Source organism: Stomoxys calcitrans, chromosome 4 (genome assembly GCF_963082655.1).
Source record: "Stomoxys calcitrans chromosome 4, idStoCalc2.1, whole genome shotgun sequence".
Classification (NCBI taxonomy): Eukaryota; Metazoa; Arthropoda; class Insecta; order Diptera; family Muscidae; genus Stomoxys; species Stomoxys calcitrans.
Window position 1 is genome coordinate 722,949 of NC_081555.1, and position 14,443 is coordinate 737,391.

The following is a 14,443-nucleotide window of genomic DNA, read 5'->3' on the forward strand; positions in this document are numbered from 1 at the left end:
AAACCATCACTTTCGCAATGGAGAATTTAAGCTCCTTTATTAAAGAAAAAGTTCATTTTTTGTGGCAAAAACAACAACAAACACAAATTCATATCGGCCAAGTCTTATTGCCACAAAAGGCCAAAACATTCAAACTGACAACTGGAAAGAATTTTGATAAATAACTTTATCAGCAGAATAAATTGCAAAAGCCGGACACATTCTCAATGCTCTACCTTTGGCACCACATCATCAAAGAGGGTGCGCACCATTTTGTACTGCTGCTTTGCTAGTCAAGTCAAAATCAATGTTGCCACAATTAACATAAATTGGAAAGAAATTGGGGGACTGTACATGGTTAACACCAACTGCAAGCAATCCAATCAATGGTGGCAGTAAAGATTTGAATTGGTAACGCATGCATGTATTGGACATATGTCACCAAAGACTTAGGAAACAAACCTGACACAAGGATTCGTTCAGCCAGCAGAATGTCCACTCTATTTCTTCAACAGTATGCACCATTTAAATAATAAGTTGATTTGAATAATGTCGGAAGCAAATCAAAACGAACAGAGTGGAGCGATGCAACTTTCATTCGGGAGAATTAATAGCATCATAAAAGTGACTATCATATGGCAAGCATTAGGGCATGTCAAACTGGATGGGTGATTATAAATGAGGATGCCTATTTCTTAGGTGAAAAAGTGGAATGCTTTTCCGTGGAATAGGAAGAACTTATCCAACATCAAAAATTACTATCGGACTTAAACTTTGGCACTCTTTATTTTATTTTACTTTATTTTTCATTATTTTATTTACTTCACTTTAGGTATTTTGGTTTATTCTTTTCTTTCAACCAAATTTGTTATTCAAAACAGAAAAATGTTTCCTAAAACAGCAGTTTTTGTCTGCTGAAAATGGAAAAGCAGAAATTACTGCTGTTTCGGGAAACATAAGGCTGCTGTATTAGCAAACATTTCGGTCAGCTAAATCAGCAAACAAAATCTGCTGTTGTGAGTACAAATATCTGGTGAAAAAATGTTTATGATACTGTTATGTTTGCCTGTTACTTGTATAGATTACTTAAGGCATTTTTTTTTAATTTTGTTGGAATGAATGATTTTATTTTGTGGAATACAACTGTAAAGAAACTAACTGTTCCGTCTATTCGTATACATTTCCAAATGTGGATGAGCTCGCTTGCATTTTTGTCATTGCTCTACTAATGTGTAGATGGCTGGCATGGCCTTTTGTATCTAAATTTGAAGAAAGAAGATTTTCAACAAACAACAGGCTTTTCAGCAGTCAGCCTGATACTCTGAAATTGCAGAACTGCTGCTGTAATAGCAGAACTTCTGCTACAATAGCAGCAGACAATATTAGCTATTTTCACCAAACTTTTCTATCAGTGTAGTACACACCTTCAACTTGGTTAATTTGTCAATTCGAAGCTAACGAGTGATAGCCATTGTACAGTGCATAAATGGTCAAAAGATATATACCTCGATGTTTGTGCAAGGCCAGAAATCCACCCAATGTACAACACAAGTCGGGTAGAGCTGTTTAAAAAACTACAAATTATAATACAAGTTCCTCGGAAGATGACTCGGAATCTATGTTGGAAGCCTTACAAATCTAAAAACATTCAGATAAAATTTAAATCATTTTGGCGCTAGAGGCGTCTATGACGCTAAAAGCTTGGGCTCGAAACCTGGCGGGAAAATTGGAAAATTTTAGGCAGTGGTTATCCCCCCACTAATTCTGGCGACATTTGTGTGGTGTTCGGCCGTGTAAAGCTTCTCCAAAGTGGTAAAGCCCTGAGGCAAGACGTTCTTACAAAAAAGAAATTGTACAATCAAACAAAGAAACGCAAATTTTACATGCAATCGAATGTAGGTAGGGCAAATAAAAAGCCTTGTTTTGATCTAATGTTTAACGCTATTGAATTTGTGGACAAACAATACAATCGAAAATGTACGTATTTGACATATTTTAGACAAAAATGAGAAAACAAGTTGCGTAAAATATTTGTCTAATCTGAACGTAGCTTTAAAATGTCAAGACCGATCAAGCTTATCTATATATACTTTATAGGATCGCAGACCAATACTTCGAGGTGCTAAAAACGTTACGAGCAAGTTGTGCTGAACTCCTCGACATCCGTACCGAGTATGGTCCAGATATGACTACACTTCGATGTAGCTGCTATATATGCCGTTCTCCCGATTTGCCTTATAAAACGTAAATTTATTGCCGAAATTTGCACAGCAAGTTGTGTGGAGGCCTGGGCAGGAATCCTGGCGAGATCATCAGAAAAATTGTCAGCGGTGGTTTTCCCCTCCTAATGCTGGCAACATTTGTAAGGTACTACGCCATGTAAAACTTCTTTCCAAAGAGGTGTCGCACTGCGGCACACCGTTCGGACTCGGCTATAAAAAATGAGGCCCCTTATCATTGAGCTTAAACTTGAATCGGGCTGCACTTATGATATGTGAGAAGTTTGCCCCAGTTCCTTCGTGGAATATTCATGGGCAAAATTTGTTTGTATTTGTAGTTGTATAAGGCTCCCATACATCGTTTCCATACATGGCCCATTTATTGCACGATTTTCTTGAAATTTGGAGCAGCGAGCTGTGTTAGGACCACTCAAGGTCCCACCGAGTTTGGTCCAGTTCGGACCAAACTCGGTGGGACCTTTCGATTCAATCGATTTTGGCGAAAGGTCCTTAATGTATATATCTGAGGTGGTGGATATCCAAAGTTTGGCCCGGCCGAACTGAATGTGTTTTTACTTGTATTTTGTTTTCAAACTTTCAATATTTATTGCGTGCTACCCTAATGTACATTAACGAAATATATGATACGCACTCATATTTTATCGTCGTGTCATTGTATGACAAAATACGTCATGTATTTTGTTTTCAAACTTTCAATATTTATTGCGTGCTACCCTAATGTACATTAACGAAATATATGATACGCACTCATATTTTATCGTCGTGTCATTGGCGCAACCGTTAATTCTAAACGTAATCATCAGCTCAGTTCGCCATATGAATTTTCTGCCTCAACAACTCCCTTGTTCACAGCTGTGCGTTCCACAGAGAAGTTGTCATCGACTCGAATGCACGGCGCCACTCAATCGCCCTCAAGTCTCAAAGATGTTCGTGGATATTCAATCCAATACCCCCTCTCAGGGTTTGATGGCAATGCATTCAACTGAAAGCCGCAAATCAATGATAACATAGAAATATGAGAATGTGGCATACTGCCATTAAAGCAACTGCAAATGCAAATAAAAGTTCTAATTCGCACACTATGAAATCGGCGAATACAGGCTCTTCTACTGAGATTTTGTGGGCAGTTTTGTTGGAAAGTGCCGCTTTGTTTCAATCCTTTGATGGTGGTCAAAAAAATGCCAGCAATAATGAACAAATTCTGGGAATTACATTTTATTGAGAAGTTTCAGCTTGGGTTTTGGGCTACACAAGGAGGCTGCGGCAGGAAGCCAATACGTCACACGTCAGTCGGTCGGTCGTTGCTGCCCTGCCAACAACAATTTCGATTTATCTTGCCGAATGTTCATCCCTTGAACCGTACGACAGTGTGGCCAAGTGAATTTGCTTCTGTGAATCGCAAACAAAGGAGGAAACAAGTGGCGCCTAAAAAAAGACATTCTTTTGTTCGATTAGTCGCGGCATATAAAAGTTCTGGCCCGAAAACATCCGTTGTCTTGTTGTATCATAGGTTAGGGGTTTCAAATGAACCAGGTTTTTAAATATTTTGATTTGTGCTATGAAGAGACCTAAAACCTTGTTCGTCCATCAATGGGAAATATTGTGGTTTGTGTGCGAAGGCTTCTCACAACTCACAACCAACTGCAGATAGATGGCTGCTTGGTCCTAACCAAGACAATTTACACCTGTGCCATTATTGGCCTGACAAATAGTCCACTGCTGCCGAACCACTTGTGTTACAACTGCATGCATGCTGTTGCCAAAATGTTGCCCAGCATCACTTGTTGTGCAATTATGTGCTGTACACCCATAACATTTTGTGGGACACACATGTGGTGGTCGGATACCCCACCACTCCTCTACTACCTCTGTTGCGAGTTGATGGCCTGGTCGTTATCAGATTTCTTTGCGAAAATTAATTTTGAATTCTCTATGGTATTGAAACACACAACAAACAAAAAGTGAGAGGCACAAAGTGCAGTATCGAATTTTTCAGTTGATTTATCGAAAAATATTAATTTGCAATTATTTTCATGAGATGTCCAAAAACAACGAAACACTGAAAAATAATTCTTCACACCAGTGGCATCGAATATCTCACGGACCCATTGCTCGATTTCGATTGGGGCGTGAAAACAAAAAAGAAACTACACCTTGCCCTGGGAAGCATAAAACGACCTCAATTCATTCACCTACAAGATAAAATAATAATTCCGTTTGTTGTTCTTTTCTTTTCAGGCTATAGCCAACTCAACACTTTCCCTCAATTGATACATGAGTCTTAAGCGACATGTGAAGAAGTTTTTAAAACACTCAAAAAATAAATAAAATTAGAAAACGAAACAATGACGAATTATGAAAATTTACTAAACTTGCCGTTAAATTTCAATGGCAATGAATTAAATGCAGAACTGGCCAATGCAAATGTAACCCACGATGCTGTAAAAATGTCCCAGAGAGATTTCTCAGAGGTAAGACTTGAAATCATAAACATTAATAAAAACAAAGTCGGACAATACCAACCTTTTGATATCCAAAAAACGTACAGATATTTAAAGATTTTGTTTCTTGATCAAAGGGTTTTTTTAATGATTGCGAGCTAAAATACCATCCTTAAGGACACATCTAGGGATTCGGAGCGGGAGCGTCATTTTTAGAACCCGGAGCAATGGAGCGGTTTTCAATCTCAAAATCCGCTCCTAATAAACCTTTTAAATACACATTTTTATTGACGAACTTTGTTGACGAATTGCAACAAAAATTATTTAATTAATACGAGATAACTTCAGAGTTAACTTTCATAAAATCGTTTTCGAAAACGTATTAGAGAACCGATTTCTATCAATTTTAAGAGGTTTCGTCTTAAAGTAAAAATAAGCTAAGTTCGGTTGGGCCGAATCCTTAATACCATTCACCATTTAACCCATTTTCAAGTTCTTTGCACGATTTCACTTTATAGGCAAAAACTAAAAGGGCTCAAGCAACAAACTCCATGTATTTTTATACCCGCCACCATACTATTGTATTAAGGGGTACATTCATTTAATTATTCCACCGAAATATCCATTTCCGACCCTACAAAGCATATATGTATATTCTGGATCATCGTAAAATTCTAAGACGACTCAACGATGTCCGTGTGTCTGTCCTTCCGTTTGTTGTAATCACGCTATAACATTCAAAAATTGAGATATTGAGCTATACGTAGTAACCTACTAGTTCTTGAATTAGCAAAATCCAACTATGGGTTGCCCCATAGTGATTAAATGATTAAAGTTCATTCTAAGCTTTATTAAAAATGCATTTACTTTCTTTTAAAAAATCCGCAATTACTTTTTGGGCAACCCAATATATTTAGATATTGCTGCCATGTAGACAGGAGGCCACCGTAGCGCAGAGGTTAGCATGTCCGCCTATGACGCTGAACGCATGGATTCGAATCCTGGCGAGACCATCAAAAAAAATTTTTCAGCGGTGGTTTTCCCCTTCTAATGCTGGCAACATTTGTGAGGTACTATACCATCTAAAACTTCTCTCTAAAGAGGTGTCGCACTGCGGCACACCGTACGGACTCGTTTATAAAAAAAGGAGGCCCCTTATCATTGAGCTTGAAATTGAATCGGACTGCACACGTTGATATGTGAGAAGTTTGCCCCTGTTCCTTAGTGGAATGTTCATGGGCAAAATTTGCAATTTTGCCATGTAGACCAAACTCCCAGGTTAGGGTCTTAAGCTCAAAAAAGCCGATTTTATTGTCCGGTTTCGCTGAAATTTGAGACCACGAGTTGCACTAGTTCTCCCAATAACTGAAGGAAATATGGCCCATATTGGGCCATAATTATGGATAGCTGTCATATAGGCCGAGCTAACGGGATCGGATCGTAAGACTACAACAGGCGCGCATAGCATTGGAATTTATTGTAGAACAGCGAGTTTTATTTGGCCGGTCGACATACGGAGCAAGTATGGTCCAGATCGGATTGTTTTTAGATATATTTAGCCTATAGACCAATCTGTCTATTAAGGTTCTTAATCCCATTTATTACCCGGTTTTGATAACATTTTGAACAGTAAGTTTTATTATGACAGTCGACATCCAAACGGAATATGGTCCTGGTAGGTACTTGTTAGGATATAGTTGTTATAAAAGCCCCATTTATTACGCTGAAATTTGAGACAGTGATTTAGTCCAGGCCTCTGGTTGTCTGAAATGAACATTGTCCAGACCGCACTACATTTAGATATACCTTGCATATACATAGCTCGATATGCCGATTTCGCTCTTTCGCTGAAATTTAGAACAATAGGTTGGACTAAATTTCCCATTTGGCCGAACCAAATTTGTTCCAGATCAGACCATATTTTGCTATAAATTTGGAACATGGAGTTTTAGTTGGCCATCCGGTATCCGAACCGCGTATGGTCTATATCAGACCATATTTGCATATAGCTGCCACATGGACCGATCTGCGATCATAAGCCATAAAGTCTTCATTTATAACCCGATTTCCCTGAAATTTTTAACTGTCTTATCGCCACCAGAACCGAATATGATCAAAATCGGCCTAAACGTGAGCATCTATATAGATATAGTAGGTTTATAATAAAATAAGATGATAAATAAATCCATGGTGGTGGGTATCCATAGTGCAGCACGGCGGAAATTAATGCGATTTTTATTTGTTGTTTATTATAAATTTGGTTACGAATTTCTCCCGGTATATGCTAAAGAAGTAACGTCGTAAGATCCGTTTATATGGGAGCAATAGAGACGGATTCAGACCATACTTGCATGGATGTTGAAGGTTATATGAGAAATATTTCAGCCAAATCGAATAATAATTGCGCCCTCTAGAGGCTTAGGAAGTAAAATTATATGGGAGAATTTTCAGGTTATAGACTGGTTTTGACCATACTTGGTCTATACGACCTCTAGGGGTTCAAAGAGTACAATCGGGAGATCGGTATATATGGGTTATGGACCCATACGGTTATGGACCAATTGGGCCTATACTTAACAAGAATGTTGAAGGTCATAAAAGAAACTGGTTTGCGAAAATCGGTTAACAATTGCGCCTTCTAGATGCTCAAGAAATCAATGCGGTGGATCGTTTTATATGGACGTTTTATAAATATAGTCCGATATAGATGGCGATCAAATTACTTGATGTTGTAAATGTAATGTGAAAATTAGTATATGACTTGCTTCTTATTTCGAATTTTCAAATTTCGCACACCGATAAAAATAGTTGTCTTAACGCCCACCTGAACAGTAGATGGAAATCCAAAGAACAAAGTCATTACTGTTGCAATCGAATGCAATAGCACCCATGAAAGGTTGCAATCATTGTAATCCCCAAATAATAAAGAAGAATGTTGATAAAGGAGGATAAAGAAGAATGTTGATAAAATATTGAACTGCAGGTGAACTGGTGTGTTAGTCTCTGTGGTCTTTCAGCATAACATATGGCAATTTCATAGGATGTGGAGTATTTAGACGACTTTTTCAAATATATAGAAGCTTTGTCCAAAGAGAGCATACGCTGTTCTATCAAATGCATGTCGAACACTCCGCATTGAATATTTGTTTTCCGAACAATTATCTGACGAAAATTCGAACTACCTCTGACTTTTGTCTACAGACCAAATTCCTCATTGAACCATCGATGCCATATCTGTTGAACGCTGGCTTTCTGATTGTATGGAGCTCTGTGGTTGACGTTCTGTCAACAATTCAGAACATACTCACTTTACTAGAAGTAATGCAAGACATCTGGCTGTGTTTTTTTTCCAGCCACCTGTCTAAGATCCGTCTTTATAAGCAGCTATACGCTTGCGGATTTTCCAAGCATAATCTCTATGTTATATTTGACTTCCAGATAGCCCCATTGTTTCCAGACTTTAAAAACATTAATTGGCTCTTTCTGTATCAAATGATGGATGAAATACCATGGGAAGACATTTACCACATGGAAAGTGTTGATGAAAAAGTTTTTAATTTTAACCTGTGTCCGATTGACGACACATATATACCTGTTAGAGCCATATGATCAAAGCTCTTAATTTGGCCTACAAACGATGGAGGCGTTTCGGATTACAGGATGAGTCATTTAAATGAGACTTCTAAACAAACGAACGAATTTTTAGCCAAATCGGATAGTAATTGCCCCCTTTGAGGGTCAAGAAGTCAAATCGGCCGATCGGTTTATATGGAAGCTATATCAGGTTATAGTTATAAGAAGTCAAGATCAGAGATTGGTTTATATGGCAGCTGCACTCATAGAAAATAGTGTGATGAAAATAACAAACGATGTCTGCTGAATAGTGTTAGGTAATTTCCCTGCTATTGTAGCAGTAGTTCAGCTATTACAGCTGTAGTTCTGCAATTCCAAAGCAGCAGGCTGACTGTTGTTTGTTGAAGATACTGCGATTGTAGCCAAATCGGATAGTAATTGTCCACTCTAGAGGCTCAAAAAGTCAAATCGGGCGATCGGTTTATATCGAAGCTATATCAGATTATAGTTATAAAAAGTCAAGATCAGAGATCGGTTTATATGGCAGCTGCACTCAAAGTCTGTTGTTTGCTGAATATTACTGCTGCTTAATTATGAAGGGGATGTTAGAAGAAAAAAATATATACAAATGTAAATGTGTGTCTCAAAGTTTCTAAATAAATGCCTAAAGTAATCAAAACAAGTAACAGACAGCTTTTTTTCAGCTGATTTTTGTATTTAAAATGACAGATTTTGTTTCCTGATTAGCTGATCGAAATGTTTCCTAATAAAGCAGCCCTATATTTGGCGAAACAGCAGTAATGTCTGGCATTTCCCATCTCCAGCAGACAAAAATTGCTGTTTTAGCAAACATTTTCGCATTTACTTGGCACAGTTGTTGCAAGTCATAACGAAGCATCTCATACAGGATTTCAGCCAAATCTTGTAAGATTTGCACCCTTTAGACACTCAAGAAGTCTAGATCCGATATCGATTTAGAAGACAGCTATATGAAAACATGGACCGATATGGCCCATTTCCTATCCTAATAGGAAGTATTTGTGCAAAATTTCAAGCGGCTAACTTTACTTCTTCGAAAGTAGGCGTGTTTTCGGCAAACAGACAGGCGGACGGGCGGACGGTCTCAGATCAACTTTTCGATGTGTTACAATGGGAATGGCGAAATTAGTATACCTCCATCCTAGGGTGGATCGTATAAACATGGGCTATAGAGCTGGGGGCCTCACTCGTCATGTAGATATGAGCAGAGCGACGGAAGTGAAAAAGAAAGTGTAGCCAGCTTTCGAAACGTTTACCAATGGCTGCTATGTAAAGATCTGGAAACCAGGCAATTTCTTTTCACTAACTTTTCAGTAATCAAATCTTCCCGCCTAACATAATTCCCAATTCTCGAATTCTCGAATTTACTTAGAAGAAAAGAGCAACTAAAGCATTTGAGAGTCATTTATCAAGTAAAAGGAGTATCAGTCAGCGATTGAAATACGAATCGGTAGGTTGTGTTCTTAAGTATAGAGGGATTTGGGACTTTCATTTAAAGATGGCATCTTTAGTTTTGAGGATTCGATTCTTTGTAGCGCATTTATAGCCAACATTTTTCGATAAGGGAAAAATTTAGAAAATTATTGAGTTATCTGATTTTTTTGTTTGCATACTCGCAATTTTCTTAAATCTTCTATAAAGTTGTCGTTTTAAAACTTACCAGCTGCCCAACATTTTTTGAACTCGAATCGGAACCTAAAAGAAATTAAGAAATAGGAGAGTTATTAAGGTGTTATTATCTATAAAATGTATGATTTATCAGTTTTAAAATGGTGATATTTGGAGAAAGAAATCTTGGAAGGTATCACCTTCTTGTCTCAATCAGTGTTAGTTGATAGTTTAAATATGACAAATGTAGGCGATACTACAATTCTGTGTTTACTCTACTTTTAGATTTAGGGCAAAACTCATTTTGTTGTCGTTAATATCCGTTGAGATATATCCTGGCAAGTTTTTAGTAAACTTTTTTTTCGCACATGTTTGACTTTTTTGGTCGAAATTACATACTACCTTGAAACTACATTAGTGTGTATTGTAATTCATCTGTTAATGAATTTTTAATTAGTTTTAAAATTCGCCGAAAGCCAAGCTAATTCACTTCTGCTGTCTGTTCATCATACAATTGCCTCATCCAAACTGAACCACCAAAGAGTGGCAGCATCAACTGCGGCACCATTGGAGTGCAGTGCTTCAATCCTTTGATTTGCAATCGTCGTCCTGCCGTATATTAAACACTCTTCTGGCAGTGATCGTAAGAACCCCCCAGTCCACTTGTTGTCGGAAATGTATTTGCAATCACCAAGCTCTTATCGCTCCGATACTGTCTCATCTGCTTTGTAAATTATAAAACAAATTAAGGATGGCTACAAAACCGATCTGTTAACAATGCCACAGACAGAGAGTCAGATAAAAAAAAAAAAAACGAAGCCATGGCAATACACCATACGTACTTGGACAAAATCAAGATAAAATGCCAAACAAAATAAAATCTCCACAAAGACAAGCTCTAATTTGTTGTCTTCGTTTTGGGGTATGCTCCAAAAAGGGCTGGTTTTAGGCGAAACGCTTTTTGGTCTCAAATGGGAGGCCAACAACATTGCACATCTGACCCGAGTTATTTTCTGTTATTCTGTTCGGCAGAGTTCTTTGAGCGAATGCCTACCTACTACCTAAACCTTTGGACGATTGACCTTCGGTTGGGTTCCTTTAATCTTAGCTCCTCTTGGACGATGGTGTTGTTGCGCTGCTTAATTTTATCTTTCTGCATTTTGCTTTTAATTTCTTTTGATTGTTTTAATCGATTCCTGTGCTGTTTTTTCCTTCGCCGGTGTTCATTCCCAGTCCCTGTATCGAGCAGGGATTTGATGCTTATAAGCCTCGACTTAAACTCAATTCGCTACAAAGAAGAACTTGTTTGCAATGCCCTGCGCCTTCGCATCGCTTGCCAGCAGAGGGGACCCTTCCTTCTATTGTGGGAATTAGAGCGGAAAATTTAATTTTCAACTCCAACAGATTAAAAGATATTTCGAGGCAATATTTATGTACGCAGTCTGCTGGCAGTGCGAGTGGCAAGTAGAGAGTGGAGAGTGGTGAGTGGTGAGTGGTGAGACTGGCAGACAGACAAATTTCTTGAGTTTGAAGGCCATTGCCGCCATAAATCTACGAGTAGGCGTTCATCAATACCAATTATTTATGATGGCTTTGATGTAAATCGAAATACGATTTTTTAAATACACATGCATGTCAAAAAGGAAACATCCAAGCGTTGAATATTTCCAATGATATTTCCATAAAAGCAGTCTAAATGAATGCAACAATTAAAACAAGTAGAAGCGTGTTCAGCTCGGCCGAGACGATCTCTGATTGATTCCTGTATTACTTCATAGATGACAGTCCAATTATTATTAAAACTCAACATTTAAAGGAGCTCCTATTTTTAAGGCTATTTTGAGTCTTTGTCTACGCTACACTGTTGTCTTGTTCTAAAGTCAATTTCCTAACATTCAACGATATTTTGAGCTTCATTTAGATTTTTGTCTTTAAATAAAAAATCTTTTTTTGTTTAAAATAAAAAAAAATCTTAATATAAAGCAAAATATTTTTCACTGAAAGAAAGGTTTCCTTATAAAGCTGGAAAATTGATCTTTCAATTAAGTTTGCTAATCATTGGCTCGAATCTTTAAAATAAGGACAACATTTTTTCAGTGTACCCTCCACCATAGATCACATTTGTCAAGTTCTTTGCCGGGTATCAACATGTGCCCAGTGTTGGGCACATGTTTTCCTAGACCATGGGCTTATGTTCCTGTGTCACAGTGTGTTTGTATTAGCCCGTCACTGCCTTATAGGCAAAAAAAGGATAATTGATAAGAATTGATACGCTATTGGAGATATATCAGGCTATCGACCGACCGGACCATGCTTGGTTTAAAAAATATTAGAAGTAATTGTGCAAAATTTCAGCCATATCGGATGAGAGTTGCGCCCTATAGGGGTTCAATAATTAAAATCGGGAGATTGGTTTATGTGGGAGCAATATCAGGTTATAGACCAATTCAGACCTTAGTTGGCAGGTATGTTGAAAGTCCTAAGAGAAGTAACTATGCGCAATTTCGACCAAATCAAATAAGAATTATGCCCTTTAGAGGCTCAAGAAGAAAAGATCCGAGATCGGGTTGTATAGCAGCTAAATCAGGTTATGAGTTGGTTAAGACCTTACTTGGCATAGTTATTGAAAGTGAATACTAAAAACTTCATGCAAATTTTCAATCAAATCAGATGTTAATTGCTCCCCCTAGAGGCTCAAGAAATCAAGATTAGAGATTGGTTTATATGGCAGCTGTATCAGGTTATGAACCGATTTAAACCATACTTGACATAGTTGTTGGAATCCATAACAAAACATCTAATCTAATGTCAGCCAAATCGGATTAGAATTGCGCCCTTTGGAGGCTCAAGAAGTCAAGATTAAAGACTGGTTTATAGTGCAGCGATATCAAAACATGAACCGATATGGCCCATTTACAATACCAATCGACCTACCTAGCAAGTATTTGTGCAAAGTTTCAAGCGCCTAGCTATATTCCTTCGAAAGTTAGCGCGCTTTCGACAGGGGGACAGACGGACGGACATTGCTAAATAAACTTCGAATGTCAAGAAGATCAAGAATATATATACTTTGCTGGGTCTAAGATCAATATTTCGATGTGTCACAAACAGAATGACGAAATTAATATACCCCATCCCATGGTGGAAGGTATACAAAGTAAACAAGTAAAAGCGAGCCAAGTTCGGCATGGCCGAATCTTGGGTACCCACCGCCATGGATTCTGCTGAAATATGAGATCTATATCTGGTTATAGACCGATTTGGACCGTTTATATGGGAGCTAATTAGGTTATAGACCGATTCGAACCTTACTTGGCACAGTTGTTGGAAGTCATAACAGAATACTATGTGCAAAATTTCAGCCAAATCTGATAAAATTGAGGCTTTCAGGGGCTCAAAAACACAAATCGGGAGTTCGGTTTATACGGAGGCTATATAAAGTTCTTGACCGATTTGGACCGTACTTGGCACAGTTGTTGGAAGTCATAACAGAACACTATGTACAAACTTTCAGCCAAATTGCGGCTTCCAGGGGCTTAATAAATCAAATCGGGAGATCAGTTTAAATGGGAGCTATGTCTAAATCTGAACCGATATGACATATACCCAACCGACCTACATCAATATTAAGTATGTGTGCGAAATTTCAAGCAGCTAGCTTTGCGCGTTCGACCGCTATCGTCATTTCGACAGACGGATGGACGACTCAGAATGTCGAGACGATCAAGAATATATGTACTTTATGGGGTCCTAGATCAATATTTCGGGGTGTTACAAACGGAATGACTAGATTAGTATACCCCCATTCTATGGTGATGGGTATTAAAAAAGTGCCAATTTCTGCACCGACGACCTTCTGTAGCATAATTTGATAAGACCTCCAGTTGCCCAAATAAAAATTTGGTCCATTTATATTTCCAATAACACTCTCCCGCTCCCTTTGGTTGGCAAATAAATTACGCAAGGGGCTTTCAAAAATTTCAAAAATTGTTGAGTACGCGAACACTTTTACTATACTACAGCCCATCTGTGGGGTGGAGAATCCAAAGTAAGGTGGTGGCATTAGGTCAGTAGAAGAAAACAACAGAAGGATTTAAAGTTCTCAAGCAAAACTTGTTGAGGTTAGGTTGTATATCAGATTCGTAATCTTCTCTTTAACATGTTTCATTTAGGTCCCATATTGTACCGGTCGGTCTATATGCCCGCTTCCCAGAGCTTTTGGGGATAGACAGCCCTCTAGACACTTGACCCCCTTCGTCTTCTTTTAATGCCATATTTAAAGGACTTTAAAAAAAGGATGGCCCGAGAGCTCGAAGTCTTTTTGGAGTTTTGTTCTACTGACCTAATACAGTAATCCTGACTTGGAGTTTTCTATCCCCCTGAATTGAGCCTAAAATTGCTCCACTATATAATAGGAAGTTTTTAAGAAAATCTCAAGTGCCTAGGCTTACTCTTTCGGAATCAAGTGTGCTTTGGACACACTGACAAAATGGCTATGTAGGGTCTTCCAATGCTATCCTATTGTGGGAGACACAGAAAGTGGGTGGCTTCAACAGCGACGCT

The 14,443-nt window shown here is 38.2% G+C and overlaps 1 protein-coding gene across 1 annotated transcript in view; it reads left to right on the forward strand.

Annotated features, from left to right (window-relative positions):
• The window catches only part of LOC106084203 (tetratricopeptide repeat protein 28), a 48,718-nt gene that overhangs the window by 11,324 nt on the left and 22,951 nt on the right, over positions 1 to 14,443 (forward strand). Inside the window, exon 2 of the mRNA XM_013247745.2 lies at positions 4,458 to 4,690. Within this exon, the coding sequence (XP_013103199.2) occupies positions 4,565 to 4,690 (126 nt within the window). The 5' untranslated portion in view covers positions 4,458 to 4,564. The remainder of the gene's footprint in view (positions 1 to 4,457; positions 4,691 to 14,443) is intronic.